Below are 17,047 nucleotides of genomic sequence, written 5' to 3' on the forward strand. Positions count from 1 at the left end.
AAACTGGGTTAGAAATGCAAGGCAGGAATATCTTCCCTGAAAAAGTGGGCCATTAAGAAGTCAGAAGTAGCTGTGTGAAGAGTTTGAAGAGTAAGCAAATGAAGAACCTTGGCAGACATGCTATGGTTAGAAAAAGACTGATTTGCCCAAGTAACTCTCGTAAGCAAAGGGAGTCCATGGTGGCTGGGGCACAAGTAGTGGCTTATTTATGTACTATCCTAGGTGTAATTGGATTCCATTGAAATATGATCAGATTTAGAAAAACCATCAAATTTACCACTGTGTCAGCTCAACCAAAAGATAATAGTGTGAATTGTAGCTCAGTGGACATAAGGAAGAAAGAAGTAGAATTGAAATAAAATTTGGGAGAATTTGGTTATGAAGTAGTACGAGAAAATTGTTAGGAATGACTTTCAGAGTTCTATCATTAAAACCCAGAGTAACAGGTAAAATATTCCAAATCAAGACATACAAAAGAAGATTCAGAAAGAAAAATAGCTAAGATTTCATTTTTATTTTATTGAACTTACAATGTCTTCAATATGCCCATAATCCAAAAAGTATTCATTTAATGTTGGCATCAAATTTCAGATATCTAATGTCTTTAATCACTTGGATATATTTCTAAGTGGACTTCTTTATTTTGTGGCATTCATGATTTTAAGTAAAACTCTCAGAACTGAATTTTTCTCTTTGTAAGAATTAATATCCTTCCACATTTTCTTGGTCATTCTTTGTTTACAATGTTCCATAAACCTAGAGCAGTTTTCTGTCTTTATTGCCCTTGGTCTTATTCACAAGGTAAATAAAATGCCCTTTCCGCAAGACTCACCTCACTGAGGTTCAACCTCCAGTACGTATTCTTCCTCTTTCAATCCATTCCATTCCTTTCTTCTTTTGTTACTTTTGTTATTCATCTTGCATGCCTTGAGTCCCTCCTTTATATAGCTGAGTTTATTAGAAGACAGCATGTACAGACTTAACCCTTTCTAGATACCCATTGAGAATCTTTGGAATGGTCAGATTGCTCTGATTATAAGGGAAAAAGCAGCAGAAAAATGTTCACCAAAACCAACTTAATAAGAATATTTACTTTTTTTTTTCTGGACCGGGAGTTTGGCCCAGTGGTAGAGTGCTTGCCTGGCAAGCATGAAGACCCGGGGTTTGATTCCTCAGTACCACATACATAGAAAAAAAAAAAAAAAAGCCAGAAATGGTGTTGAGGCTCAAGTGGTAGCCTTGAGAAAGTCCAAGGACAGTACTCAGGCCCTGAGCTCAAGCCCAGGACTGGCAAAAAAAGAAAAAAAAAAGAATATTTACTTTTTAAATTTACTTCTTGTTGTTGTGAAGATGATGTACAGAGGGGTTACAGTTACATAAATCAAAGAAGGAGTACATTTCTTTCTGGACATTACCCCTCCCCTCCCTCCCTCCTATTCCCACTTACAAGTTGTATAGCTCATTTTCAACAGAGTCTCTAATGAGTACCACTGCTGCATTTGTTCATCCTTTGTCCCACCTTGTCAACTCTCCCTTTGCTCTCTCAAAGACAGATAACAACAACAAAAAAAAACAACAAGAAGAAGAAAGGAAATGAAAGCAAAAGCAGCAACAAAGGAAAAGGAAAACCTCTTTTTTCCATTTCCTGGAATTCATTTCAATATACATTATTTTATATGATCAGATGCACATAGCTATTTGCACCTTTGGGATCCCCTCCTAAGAATATCTTCCTTTGGTCTTACCCTATGTAAATGCCTAGGGACCTGTATAATATATCATGTCCCAGTGCACTTTTTTTCTTTTACTATACAGTATGTTTGCTTATAGAATTGTAGTCATATAACTCAGGGAAACCATGCAACCTGTGTTTCTCTGGGCCTGGCTTACTTCACATAATATAATTCTTCCCAAGTCTTCCTTTTCTTTACTAATGGATACAATGTCATTTTTTCTGATGGATGAGTAGAACTCCATAAAAATGTTTACTGTGATAGCATTTTGCCGACACAAAATTATCTTTGTACACCTAGTCTTCCATGTTTGCTAGGGGAAAGGTCATTTCTTAGCCTAGGGCATTTTTATTATGAGAAATTGCTCTTTTACCTACTTCAAACAGCTTAAACAAATTATCTAAAGGAACTGCAAGGCTTACCCCATTTAATGAATTTTAATAAGAAATACATGAATCACTCCAAAACCAGAAGAAAATGAAAAATATTGAACCAGTTTTAATGGAAATTAGCTCATTACCCTGCCGTCTTAACATTTACCAAAGGCAGAGTTTTTTGATGGAAAGATTAGGCCTGTTTGCCAGGCTAGAGAGAAAATAAAAATGAAGGATTAACATTATTAGTGGTATTTTTCTCTTCCAAATTAGCCACAACTGGAATTTCTAAAAACCCAGAAGCTTTGTTTCCCCTCTTTGGGAAACCTTTTAAGAAACAATTTCAAAAGAAAAAAGAAAGAATTTCCACTGTTGAAAGCACCTTGGAAATGTCTTCAGAAATACAGTGGAAACGGGCTGTCCTTCACTGCCTGTTATCTCTGTAACAAAGAAGGATGGAAAAACCGGTGTGGGTGCCTGGCAGCCGTCCTCCTCCCCAGACGGTGTCACTGATTGGAGCAAAATTCCCTCCATTTCTTTCTTGCTTCTCTCTCATTCATCCACACGTGATATGTTCACGCTTTTCCTCTACCTTGTTACTTTTCTGTCTCTTTTTCATCTTTACCTTATGCACTCGGTGTGTGTTGGCCGTGCCGGCGCTGGGCCTAGGCCACGCAGGGAACATGGAGTACGAATTGTCCCCCTTATGACCAGGTGTCTGACTGGGAGCTGACATATCCGTGACTCGAGGCCAGTGCTCAGCATCCTAAGGGTCAGATAGTCAGTGTAGGAAAAGATCACCATTCAAATTATGAGTTCCACACAATGCACACCACTTTCACATCATGCTGACGTCAGAAAACTTGTAAATCAAATCATCATTAAGTCAGTGACCATCTGTTTTCAAGTAGACTGTTGAGTATTGTTAACCATATTCATGTTATTATGTTTCTTTTTTAAAGCAAAACAGGGCACAGGCCTTTTAATAACTCATCTGCAGTAAACAGGTTTTTATTTCAAAGTAGCCCCTGTTCCTTTTCTTGTGCTTAAAGGGAAAGTGAATTAAAAAAAATGCTTCCCAGCATCTCAGCCATTTGTAGTAACCATGCCATCTCCTATAAAATACATAAAGTTCTAGCAAGAATCTTCAAAATCAGAATCATGTGTGCGAGCAGGTGCTTCAGCTAAATAATAACTTATTTCATGTTCTACAAACACGAGTTCAGTTTATCAATAGGAATGTAGAAGCTTGTTCAAAAATTTGGTTCCCTTCAGGGGAATTCCTGAAAAATGTCAAAAAGCTGGCTTGGCATTTTTCCAAATCAAGGGTATGTCATTTTGCATTTTGCATATTGATCTGTTACTGAAGTTGAGGTGATCTGAAGAAAGTTTACCATTTTGTTTCCCTGAGAAGAAGAAAAATAATATTCAATTCACACACACACACACACACACACACACACACACACACACACACACACACACACCATAAAGGGGCTCTCTCTCTTCTGAGCTAGGAAATATGTTGATAGTCTTTCATTTTGGATATCATGTAACAGGAGAAGTTCTGAAAAGAGCCACTCTGTGAGCCATTCTGCCTGCAAAAAGGCAATGTGTTAATTTCATGGAAGAATTTTAGAATGATCCTTGTTGGTATCCAGTGAGTCTGGACCTCATTCCAGGCTCTGATCAATGGACAGAACACATCATCCAAATGGAACATAATGGCACAAGTGTAAAGGTCTGAGATTGTCCCAAAGCAAAACTCCTGACAGCAAAGGAAATATTAACTATTTTCTACCTACAATAGATGTCACTATTGTCTTAAATAGATACTTAGGATATACATAAACCTTTCATATCTGAGCTGATCAGATATAGCAAAATATAATTCCTAGTGAAATTGAATTTAGGTAAACAACTAATAGTTTTATAAATGTAGCCAATGTAATATATGGCTCTTGCTATATATTAGGCATGCTTCTACTAGAAGTTATTGCTCATCTGGCACTTGGAGTTAGCTGGGCATAGTTTATTTTATCTAGCAACCATGTTCTTATAGTCCATTCAGAATTGCATTTAGTTAGCAGGTGGAATTCAATTTAAATTTCAATGTGAAGTTAGTGTTATTTTCTGTGCTCTACCATTTCCAGCCACTGCGGTTCTGTTTCTCAACCCATCTCACTGTGCTTTTAGATATAGAGCTACAATTATAGTTTAGTTTCATTTCTGCTTCCACAGGAGAAAGACCTTAGCAGTCTAATGCAGTGTGTTTTTCTCTTGGTATCTCTATATTTCCTTATTAGATGCATCTATATTTTCCCATCTGTTCTCTCCCTCTCTCTCTTTTATGTCTTTACTCAGGTTTTACTTTTCCTTTTTGTTGTCTCAAGACTAAGGATTAAATAAATATGTTTGAATTTATACATATATAATTGTACAGCAAGTTTACACATTTTCACACATTGCTGAAGACAAAGAAGTAACACAATATGAAAAATACCAAGTAAATAATAATAAAGATGTTTTAATCCCTCAATAGAAACCCAAAATACAGTTTCTTATAAAGAGAAAAAGAAAAGCCAGAAACTATAACAAACTTATTACTGTTATTTTAGAGTGAGGGGAACAGTTCATTTTCTTTGAATTTGGTTTGTTATCAAGAGCTACCATACCAGTAAGAGGCTTGAGTAAAAAAAAAAAAAACTGTCTATGGCCTCTGATCTCTGAAGTAAGCTGTCAGAGCTAGAGATAGGAAACAATTCTTAAATAATCAAGCTCAATGGAAATTATTCTTTCCATTCACAGTGTAGTGATTCACCACATGGCACATACTTGTGCATATGAATCTACACAAGTAAATGCATAAGACTTCCTGAATTATGGAAGTCTTCTTTTCTGTGATCTTTTCCTACCAAAATGATTATAGATATAAAACTTGGAGTAATATCTTGTGTATCTCTTGAAAGAATTAAAAGTTTTGACTTAGCCTTTGATATGTTTTTTAAAGTATTGATTAGAATAAGTTACTTTTCCTAGAAGAGCCATTCCAAAAGAAATGATAGCACATGTATAAAATAGAGTATGTTGATATTGACACATAGTACTACTAATAGTATTTTTGTAACACATCCAGTAAATCTGAACAGAAAAGTGAGGATTAATCACTTGAAAATTTGAACCTCTGACTTTATCCCAGATCAAACTGAATATATGCAAAATAGATGTTTTGTGTTTATCATTACTTAAATGTTTATAGCATGATTCACAACTTATCAAAGAAAAACAAAGGGGCTTGTGAGTTATATATTTTAAGAAAATCTGGTAGTTTTATTTTACTACTTAAACTATTACCTGTGTGCAGTGGGCAGCTTTGACGATGACTAAAAGCAGGCAACCGTGACATCAGAAATAACAGTGTTATTTTTATGCCCAACTCTGCCATGATGGCACGTGACATCCTACCAGTGGTGTGAGGTCAGCATAAATGAAACTGTTTTAAAATAAAAGAAAAACAAAATGCTTGCGATAGAAGATGACAGGTGGTCAAATTAGGCATCCTCTCTCCATCTCCACTCTTAGCCAATCTCCCACTTATGCAATACTTATGTGCTGTTGAAAGATCAGGTGATTCGTAGATTTTCCCATGGAGCAAGAGTCATAAAAAAAATAAAAACCAGCATTGCACGAAAACCCTGTAACTATGGGATTATCTTCAATCTCTTTGTATCAAATCTGAGAAACTCTCAGCACCTATCAAAGGTAAAAAAGCAAATAGTCAGGATTTGTCTCCACATTCTAGAAAGAGGGTGAGAACACAAAGGAACTAGTGGAATGTTTTGACACTGGGAAAATACATGCAGTGACATCCTATCACAAAAGAAAAAAAAGAAAACTGTTGCTGAAAATTCTGTGAAAAAGCAAATCAATTTTTGTTGAAAATAATGACGAATCGATCAATAGAAAATTGTTTTAACTTATGGTCAAATTGCTTTCACTGTCATTTCCCAGAATGAGTCAAGGAGAAAATGTATTTATTTCTCAAATTTTGCTCTCAACTCTACAAAAAAGGACATGAATATATATGTATATCCCATAATTAAATTATTATAAATCGCACATGCAATCAGGTAAAAGGAGAGCAAAATACACTGTGTGTGAGGCAGGAAAAATAGGATAAATCTATAAAGCATTAAATTTAATTTTGGGTTCTAAGAAAAGCCATGAAACAAGACAGATTATATAATCTGGTTATTTTTATAAAAATGAGTCATCAGTTTGTCACAACCTTACACTGAGATACAACTAGTATTTTGCCATGCCTAAGTTTACAGTTTAAGCATAGGAAAGTGTGTGTCCAGATTTCTGTAGTTATTTCTGACAGCTAACTCATGGCAGTGAACACTTCCCATTTTGGACACCTCCATCTTATAGATAATAAACATAGCATGTAGCATATCTTCAATATTTCATTTTAATTGGGTATCAAGTATCCTACTATTCACATTAACAAAAATTGTTGAAAGAAAACGCAATTTTGTTTTGTATACTAGCTCTACTTTATAATATGACCAAAATAGGTCAGTTCCTACTTTTAAAAACTGATACTAATACCAGAGTAATAATTTTATAACCATTCTATACCATTTGTGATGTTTAAAGGGGGCTTTTGAGGTTTTTTTTTCTTAACTTGATGGTATAGATTCATTCAGCTAAGAAAGATTTTGGGGCTTCAGATGAAATATCAGGTGATCACTGGAGAAAAATTACAAAGTAGAAATATTTTTAGACATGATATTGGTGAGCAGTAATGTAAAAAGCCACAGTAGGATCTGATTCATCATACAGCAATATATGTCATCTTTGAATTTAAGAATTAAAACTTATTAATCAACTTAACTAAGCTGAAACATGAACCAGAATCATTTCTTTTTATTATAATTAATAAAAAGGGTGGCTTTATATTCTCCAGATAGACGGTGCATTTCTTCACAAACACTGATACTCTTTCTCATGTTTTTGTCCCCATTTTCCTCCCTCGACCCCTCCCCTCATCTTGTTTTCCCCCTTCCCTATACTATTTCAAACAAACAAATAAACATATATAAAATGTACCAGATAATAAGGTACGATACTATAACACTATGAGATAACCAAGGGACAACAAAAGAGATGAGAAATAACATAGTACATTAAAAACAACAATCACGCATTATATGGCTCTTGTTTCCATATCCTGTAGGTCTTTTCATTTAGCCTCATCCTATATGGCCTTATGTATCTAGGTTTTGCCCTATTGCAAACCTCTGCTAGGAAAGGCCAAGGTTCATATTGATTGTGACAAATGAGGGAAACTATTGAGCCTATGTTCCTTTGGGTCTGGCTTACTTCATTTAATATGTTTTTTTTCAAGTCTTTCCATTTCCTTACAAATGGGGCAATCTTGTTCTTTCTGATGGCAGCATACAATTCCACCACATGTTATTGATTCAATCATCAACAGAATCAGTTCATACACTAAGCAAAGGTAATTACCTTTACAAACCTAAATTACATCCTGTTTACTCTCCACATTGCTGCTGCTGGGGCTGGTGACAGAAATACCCTCAATGCCTCAGATATGGCCCTGCACTGTGGCTACTTGCCACAGCCACTCACCATTTTTCTGTACCTAAGGATCCTCCGTTGTCAAATAAGGAACTGTTCTTGGCTCCAGAATTATTGGGACTCCTTAAAGAAAACCAGATAGCCATTGCAGATTTTTGTTGTTACAATTGCTATTTTGCCTCATTTAAAGTGAATTACAGTCTTCATATCATGCCATCTCTAAGTAGTAGTAAAGTACATTGTTAAAATTTGAATACTCTCTTCTTTATTTCAGGTTTATTTTCTCCATGGAAAGCTCCAAAGCCTGTAAGTTGAAATTACTATGCTTCTTTCTTTATTCCAAGTTACCGTATAAATCCATTAAATAAGAGTTGGATTGTATGACCTTAAAGTCTCTTCCTCAAAGATTCTGTGATAATAAAAGAATAGATTCTCTGTGCCCTTCCTTAGGAAGGGGAAAGCACTGGGGCTGAACTAAGGATTTTGTTTTCTTGGCAAGCAAGCTACCAATTGAGCCCTGCCTCCAGTCCTTTTTGCTTCTGTTATGTTTCAAATAAAGTCTTGTACTTTCTTCCCAGGCCAAACTCAGATTTTGATCCTCCTAATATTTACCTCCAGAGTAGCTAGGATTGCAGCTGTGAGCCATTACTTCCAACCCCTCTGTGTCTTTTTCTTTCCTATTTGTCCCTCAAATTCAAGAATAATTCCTCTTACTCATCTATAAGGTGCCCAATTTTTAAATATACTTACAAGGTGAACACTAACATTATTTAGGCTAATATAATGAAAATGCTTTAGAAACCTTTTTGTTTTTTCCTCCGTCACAAATACTATACAATATTTTTTACATAGAAGTTTTAAAAGCAGTATAAAGCATGGAGCCTGTAGTCTTGATGTGCATATTAAACATAGTTGACAAGAAATTTAACTCCATACATTTATATTGACATTTGAATATTTACAGAAAATATTTGTATATTATCTACATGAATACATATTTCTCTCTTTGCAGATGCATGTTCCAGACATGCACATATGTAATTAGTACTATATAATAAATGTTCAAATTTATCTTGTATCTTAAGCTATATATAATGTGTATCCTAAACCCGGAAATTACTCGACTTGATGCTTCTGGATCTTCAGACACTAATGGTCTGTCATCCCTAACCTCTCCCACTTACTTCCCTTATGGGACATGGTGAGATCTGTTTGCTAACATTGGAGGCTAGTTAATCATAATAATGTTTTTGCAAAGATAGATTAACCAACTTGGTTTAGCAATTAGAGATGGTTCTTTCCTTGCCATTAAATTGCAACTTTGTGTTCATCACAGTTCTAGCACTGAAATGAAATACCAGAGAAAAATTAAAAGAGTTTTGGGCCGGGCTCAGTATTTCAGGTTTCTTTCCATGACTGGTTAGCTCCCTGTGTAGATGTACCTGATATGGCAGATGGTGGTGGAAGAGGAATGTTTACTTGCTCCACAAGGGAGAAAGGCATGAGGAAGAAGGGAACAGTGTCCATACTCTGTTGAAGGACAACCCCCATTAACCTAACAATGGCCTGTAAGATTCCATCACTTCCCAAACTACCCTGAGGACTAAGCCTTTAACACAGAAAACTTTGAGAGACATTCAACATGCACACTGTAGCAACTATTAATTTCCCAGGTCACCACACCTGTGGCTAGTTACATAGGATCTCATGGTATGGCAAGAATGTCCCATTCTAAAACAACTCCTCATTCAGGGTCTTACTCATCTAGTCTATCTAGAGAACATCACACAGGGAAAATCAGCCCTCCTTGGGCACTGGTGATGCATGTGATTTAAGAAAGAGGTCTTTTAAAATTCACTAGGTGTCTTACATCCAGCTTCTGAAAAGGTCTTTCCTCTTCTCTGTCATTCTCCACATCTTTACCTAACTTAACAAGGAACCAACCTTGAGCCTCATCACCATGCCACAATTATGCAATCTAGTGATTTCCTTATATGTGCTACATTTATATAAATTATGTCATTTGACATAATTGCAGCATTTGCTGTCATTATAGTAATTACATCTATAGTCAATAATTCCAAAAAAAGGTTTTTATAGAACTCAACATACAATTAATCCTGAACTTGTATATCTGTGTAAAAGCTGAGAGTTGGACCTCCAGGTCTCGGGCTAAATAAAGATAGAAGACATTTAATTTAATGTCTTGAGCATATCTTCCAGAAACAATTTAGACTAAAGACTTTGTCAGAATGGTTTATGGTGAAGTCTCTGAAAGCCTACACCCTATGTTCACATTTTGCTTCTTCTCCTTTGTGTCCTTAACATACTGCTTGAGCTCTCAGCCCTCAGATAATAACTACTTCTCCTAAGATTATGGTGAGCTTTGCAACAGTGCCTCTACATGGTAAGCTAAAAAATATAGAATGCTATCACCGCAGAAAGCAGAATCCTAATGCACAAACCCTTAGTGCATGCAAGGGTATACAATATATACAATATACTTGAGGTATATAGCTTTATGAACTTTTCTCCCCAAAGAGGTCTATAGACATACTTTGTCAGAATAAGAAAAAAAATCATCCTGATTAAGATCTAACTTTCTATTGGTCCAGTACACTTGGTTTGGCCAGTTCAGACACAGACTTTCTTCCAGATGGAAAACAACTTCAAATTGGGTACCCACGACTCATACCAATAATCTTAGCTACTCGGGCTAATGAAATCCAAAGGACTTTAGGTCAAAGACAGCTTGGGAAGAAATTCTGCAAGACTTCATCTCTCAAATTACCAACAGAAAACAGACTGGAATCATGACTCACATGGTAAAGTGGTAGAATTCCAGCCAAGCAAGCCAAGGGAGGGTGAGGCAGTTCAAACCCCAGTATCGGATAAAACTACAGAAGGGAAGATGGGGAAATGTGGGGGTAGGTAAAGGGAGAGACAGTGAGAGAGACAGAAACAGAGAGAACTTTCCCCTCTTTCCATACTCTAGTGAAATGTTTATAAATATCGGTTTAATTGTGGACTCATTAGGACTAAACAAAAAGCCCAATAAGATGCCCTGTTGAATTGGGAAACAGTAACTCACACCTGTAACCTCAGTTACTTGAGTGGCTAAGATCAGGATCATGATTTGAGGGTTGCCTGCACAGAGAAAATGGTGAGACCCCTTCTTAACCAATAGCTGGGTGGCAGTGTGGCAAATATATGTCATCCCAGCTATCACGCAAAACCGAATATACACAGATCATAGTCTAAGCATATGACCTCAAAAATAATGAACACAAAAAAAGGGCTTAGTGTCAGAGCACCAGCATAGCATGCAATAGGATCTGGGTTCACAGACCAGTACTGCCAACAGAAAAGAAACATAGTCAAGAAATGAGTATCTGACAGATAACACAAACTCTAGATAGATCAAAGCCAGGAAGATATCAGGTAGAGAAAGTGAGGTCTATGGCCCTGAGCAAAGGAGGTAGGAACAGGATCCAGAAGGTTTATGAAAGTAAAAAGATATGGTGTCCCCGTGGAAAACACAAGTCTATAGATGAAGATATCTCAAGAAGAAAGGAGGAAACAACAGACCAAATCCTTTAGAAAGTCCAGCCTGGTTTACTCCATAGCCTTCAGAGTTAAAGTTATCTAATTCAGTGGAAGCCAGAAATGTTAAGAGAAAGCCAAAAGTCTATTTTTTTCATGAGCACCATGTTTTACATGGTTTGGTTTGGTTTTTTCAAGAAACCCAGACTGAAGGTTGATGAAAGTCCCAGCAAGAAGTTGTGAATGCTTTAGAAGCATGAACTGAACTCTTGACTAATTTCTCAATCTCTGTGCTACAGAAATTGTAGAATTTGTCAATCTGCCATAGAAACTTTCCCAAACAGTGCCCAAAGCACTATTTGTTCTGTAGTTTTATGATTGTTTTTTAGAAATACCAATATCTCACCAATATCTCACCAGAAGTATGTTCTCTCGAGTGACTGTACACGAACAATGCATATAATAGCAAAACGCATGCAGGCATCAGAAACTCTCAGTAGCTGATGAAAGCAATAGGAAAAATAGGGTCCTATAGAATTTCCAGCCACATTTTATATTTCTACTTTGTTCACTTTTAAATATTTAGTAGCTAAAGTTTGGAACTAAAAGAGAGAATGTGACAGCCAGAATGCATCCATATGGTGCCTAAAGTCAGTTTAAGTGAACAATAATTTTAAAAAATGAGTGCATTATTATCCACAAATGTGGGCCTTCCATATCATAAAGTTAATCTAAATGGATAACCCCCCAAAAAATCAAAGAACAGAATGTCTGTTATTTTGTTGATCAGTTAATTGTGAAATATATATTTAAGGTTTTTATTAAATGGGAGTAAAAGGCTCCCTGAGTAGAAAATGAACTAGAACACTAACCATATTCCCCCAGTTATTCTCCTCCCCGTTTCCCACTGTGTTACGTAGCTGCTGTGAGAGTTAATGATTGATCTTAACCAGGATCTATTGCTAGACCTCAGGCAAACTTCTTACCCTCTCTGTACTTCTGTAATTGATGTAAAAGAATGGGAATAAACTAGGGCTTATCCATCCTCATTAGATACAGAGACTGTTCCAGTGAAATCTTGGGCAGCTTCTTTATTTCAACTGTTTTCTCAGCTTTGCACTTAGTCAACATGGTCCTCAGAATCAAGGCCGAATTCCCAATGGGAATGTGGCGATACACCGAGAACCAAACTCTTCTCACTTTACTCCTACCAAATGACTGATCTCTCCTCTCCTTTCCTGGATCCCCCTGGAACTCTGGATTCTCTCTATAGTATTTTATATAGAGAAAACAATTTAAATAAGGTATATTTTACTGAAAAAGAGTCAGTGGCCATTATTTTTGACTCATTTGCTGGCTAAATTCAAACTCTACTGCATTTCCAGGTGGGTGCTCATGATATGACAAATCACCCTTCACAGGACCTGAGCATACTTTGGTAAACACTTGGATCCACATATCCCTTCCAGCCTTACAATCTTGATGATGGGTAGTTGAAGCCATGACCAAAATATAACCAATGTGGGGGGAAAAAGCAGGCCAGTGAAACAGGAACAGAAAATTATGATCCGTGCCAGGCACTGGTGGTTTATGCCTGTAATCTTAGGATTACAGTAATCTGAGGATCACAGTTCAGTGCCAGCCCTGGAAGGAAAGTCCAGGAGACTCATCTCCAATTAACCACCAGAAAACCAGAAGGAGAGCTGTGACTCAGTACAGTAGAGCACTAGCCTTCAGCAAAAGAAGCCCAGGAACAGTGCCCAAGCCCTGAGTTCAAACCCCAGACCAGCACCCTTAAAAAATGGAAAAGAAAACAGAGTATCAGTCCTTGTTTTGTCTACCTCATGATGGTATGTATGGTAAGGGCCAAAGAAGTCTTGCATGTCAAAGATAAACAAAGTAAGTTTGACACGAATCATGGCATTTTAGGGAAGACATCACCTAAGACCGCCTAGAAATGAGAACCGTTTCTGGATCCAGATGGTTATATAATTATTTATAAGCTATATAGGAAATGACAGCATTTTCAAGTTGTTGTGATGTATGTAGGTGTCTAATGAATATGCTCAGACTACTTTATCTTCTGTTTTAATAAAGCAGTACCATAAATTAGGACCATCTTGGAAAGGGAGAAAATAATAGCTTGTATTTCTGAGCGCTTGACACACAATTTACCTTATGAGACAAGATACCTTTATAAGGGAAAAATTCAGAGAAATTAGGTGATTTGCAAAAGATTACCAAACTAATCGGGGCCAACTTATATAAGTTTATATTGAAGCATCAAGAGCTATAACAGTCTACATGTACTACAGTCTACTTTTACTTGTAACAGTCTAGAATGTTTAGTGTAAAGAAATAAAATCATGGGCTGGGAGCATGGCCTAGTGGTAGAGTGTTTGCCTAGCATGCTCGAAGCCCTGGCTTAGATTCCTCAGTGGTACTACATACACAGAAAAGGCTGCAAGTGTTGCTGTGGCTCAAGTGACTGCTAGTCTTGAGCCAAAGTGCCCACAAATAGTATCCAGGCCCTGAGTTCAAGCCCAGGACCAAGAAAGAAAGAAGGAAGGAAGGAAAGAAGGAAGGAAGGAAGGAAGGAAGGAAGGAAGGAAGGAAGGAAGGAAGGAAGGAAGGAAGGAAGGGAGGGAGGGAGGGAGGGAGGGAGGGAGGGAGGGAGGGAGGGAGGGAGGGAAGGAAAAAGAAAAGGAAGAAAGACAGACAGACAGACAGACAGAAAGGAAAGAAAGAAAGAAAGAAAGAAAGAAAGAAAGAAAGAAAGAAAGAAAGAAAGAAAGAAAAGGTAGAAATAAAATAATTCCTAGTCTTGTGTACCAAAGTCTTCCATGACTCCTGGAGAGGCAGGGTGAGGGGGCGGGGGTCTAACTTGAATGCAACAATAATTAAGCAGTAATAGAAATAATGCAGCAATAGTCATTTCCTCTGCTCCTCTTCACCTTTCAGATAATGGACCGATGGGAGAGTCAAGGCAGTCCTCAAACAAGCTTATCTGCTCCGGCCATACCACAGAACCTGCCCTTCCCACCTGCCCTTCACAGGGGATCCTTTCCCGACTCAACAGAGGCCTTTGACCCACGGAAGCCTGACCCATATGAGCTCTACGAGAAATCCAGAGCCATTTATGAAAGTAGGCGTAAGTGAAAGCCACATAAAAACAAGGGACTATCAACTGTAGCTGAAGCCCTGGCAGGGTGATTTGGCAAGGTTTTATAGTCTAGGGTCCAAAGCAATCTCAGAAATCAAATCGGCTTGATTTAAAAGATCTAAAAACCTTTTGCAAAGCCTGGGTTCCTCCACCCTTTTTGGAATTTTATTTTAATTGACAAGTAATGATTTTATTTATTTATGGGGCACAAAGTGAAGTTTCCATGTGTATACATTAAGGAATGAGCAAATTGGGCTAACTAGCATACTAAAGAGAGAGTGTTTTTATCCTTCATGAGAATGTCTAAAATTTTCTCTTCACTATTTTTGAAGTGTACATTATTATTAACTACAGTCATTTCTCTGTGCAACAGAATTTAGTGTCTTATCTAACCATAACTTTATAAAATGTTTTGCTTTAAAAAGCCTGTTGATTCTTCAAATAAGTTTATTGTATCTTTTGGTTTAAATTTTATCTCCTACTTTTTTCCCTTCAAGCACTTGAAGAAAATCAGCCATTCCTTGGGGAGAGGAAGGAATTACTAGTTTTAACTCACCAAATAAGACAAAGGATTACTTGGTAGTCATTGATGAAGTTAGGACCTTGAGTTAAGTCTTCAATTCATAGTCATGAAATTAATTGGTTCCAAAACAGGGTAGAGCCTGCATCTTCCAGAATTTTCTGCTTGTCTTGGAATGCAATTGAGGGCATTAAACATGGCCTCATAAAATATTGTTGCATTTGAAGGTCTTCTACAATTATAGCACTACGCTTTATACACATTAGAAAGCAAAGATTTTTTTATATTGTATGTACATTAGCAGTGCCCCTTCCTTCCATCATCTGGTCATTTCTTTTGCTGTGAGAGCATGGAAAGCTCAATGCCATGCATAGTAACCTGAGTACATGATCAAGAGACCTACTCTCGTGAAAAGGGATTACTCCAGTGCTCCCCCTTACAATCTGCTGATTTATCCACCATCTGATGGATAAACAGGAAGTTATAAATTGTGTGAGATCTCAAATCTATTTACTCTTTTGATCAGTTCAGGGGCTGAAAATTGTGGTAAAGGGAAAAGCACACATAATACCTTTTCCCCATCCTTTACAGAAGTCATTTTGGTTGATTAAATAGGTAGGACAGCAGGCCATTGAGAAATCATGTTCATCAAAATAAATCTTTACATGCCCACACTGAAATAATCAGCTGCATGTGAGCTCTTGTGTTTCATCCTGTCTGACTGGAAAACAGTTGTATCCTTAGAGGTCGGATCATTATAATGCTTGCTGTAATAGAGTGAGAGCAAAGTCAGCATTGTTTTGCCTGTTATAGCATAGGGTAGATATTCAGGGTATTAGTGCTCATTAAACTAATTGAAAAAGAGAACAAAAAAACAGAGAAAAGCACATTTTGAGCACATTTTCTGTTTCAATAAGCAAGTATTTATTACAAACTCACTTTCTCCCTGCACTGTGAGGAGGTACCATAGATGCGCAATAGGATCTTCTCTCACAAATGTAACAAAGAAAGACGCATGAGTGTGAACAAGTGGAAAGCAAGATACAGCAAAAGTCCGACTCTGGATGGAAGATGAACCTTATAGGATTAAAATATCATCCACACATCTTGCTTGACATTTTGGTTAGATTTAGCATGGAGAGATGCTTACTTCTGCTTTGTTTTTACTACTTTCTTTATTTTTAGTCCCTTTCGTAGTTATTCACTTCTTTCTTTTGGCAGTCTCTTGTCCAATGCAAAGCCTTATTAGACTGGCCAAAGACCAGATTGGTGTTTATTCCCTGTTTTCTCCCCATAGTTGTCTGAGACAGCTATGCCCTCAGTTTCTGAGCAGTTATTGTACATGACCCTCATGCAACCCCCAAAGAATTCTAATTTCTTTCTCCCAACACTGTTGTGCCATTTCTGTTCATTGCTTTGCCCCCTGCACCTTAGACAAAGCAAACAAATGAGCTACCTTAACCTGCCATGTCCTCCTTCTCCCATCCTCCCCAGGGAGTTCTTCATGCCACCCCCACCTTTACTCTGCAGTAGCAAGAGCAGACAACTTCTAGACTCCCACCCTTAGTGCCCTTGTCTGTTCCTCCACAGCCACTGCTCTCACTGCACCACGCGTTCTCATTTCCATCAGCTCTGTCTAATGTTTCTGGAGATCACAGAAATATTTTCAGGTCACAACGTTCAAGAAGTCAAAAAGTGGGCAAACTCATTTCCTTCCCCATTCTTCCTGCCAGTAGTGTATTATTTCCTAGCACTAAATAGGGTGTGAATGAAACACAGAAACTGCATGGAGGTGAGAAAAATTCTACCCCTAAAGATCCAGGAAGCCCAAAGTGCATGACGCTGCACTCTGTGGTCCCTGAGCAGCTCACGGTGTTGCTTTGCTCCTGGGCAATGAGCATCCTGAAACAAGCAAGCAGCTCTGTGCCCTTTGTACATTTCCTGTTCCAAGTATGAAAAAGTTTCATTCTCTCACTTCACTTTTTAAAATAGTTAAAAGAAACTAGTATTTGCAAAGCTCAGTCTAATTCTGTTTATCAGACTTTTTCGTTCAATATCCACAAAGTATATATGCTCAAACCAAGACCCAATATTTCAAATTCTGGTG

The 17,047-nt window shown here is 37.3% G+C and overlaps 1 protein-coding gene across 1 annotated transcript in view; it reads left to right on the forward strand.

Annotated features, from left to right (window-relative positions):
* Positions 1–17,047, forward strand: part of Magi2 (membrane associated guanylate kinase, WW and PDZ domain containing 2) — a 1,234,376-nt gene that overhangs the window by 1,049,710 nt on the left and 167,619 nt on the right. The window contains exons 11-12 of the mRNA XM_090332908.1: positions 7,989–8,020; positions 14,219–14,408. Coding sequence (XP_090189034.1) covers positions 7,989–8,020; positions 14,219–14,408 — 222 coding nt within the window. The remainder of the gene's footprint in view (positions 1–7,988; positions 8,021–14,218; positions 14,409–17,047) is intronic.

The sequence above is a fragment of the Megascapheus bottae genome, chromosome 5 (assembly GCF_031878675.1).
Source record: "Megascapheus bottae isolate mThoBot1 chromosome 5, mThoBot2.hap1, whole genome shotgun sequence".
Classification (NCBI taxonomy): domain Eukaryota; kingdom Metazoa; phylum Chordata; class Mammalia; order Rodentia; family Geomyidae; genus Megascapheus; species Megascapheus bottae.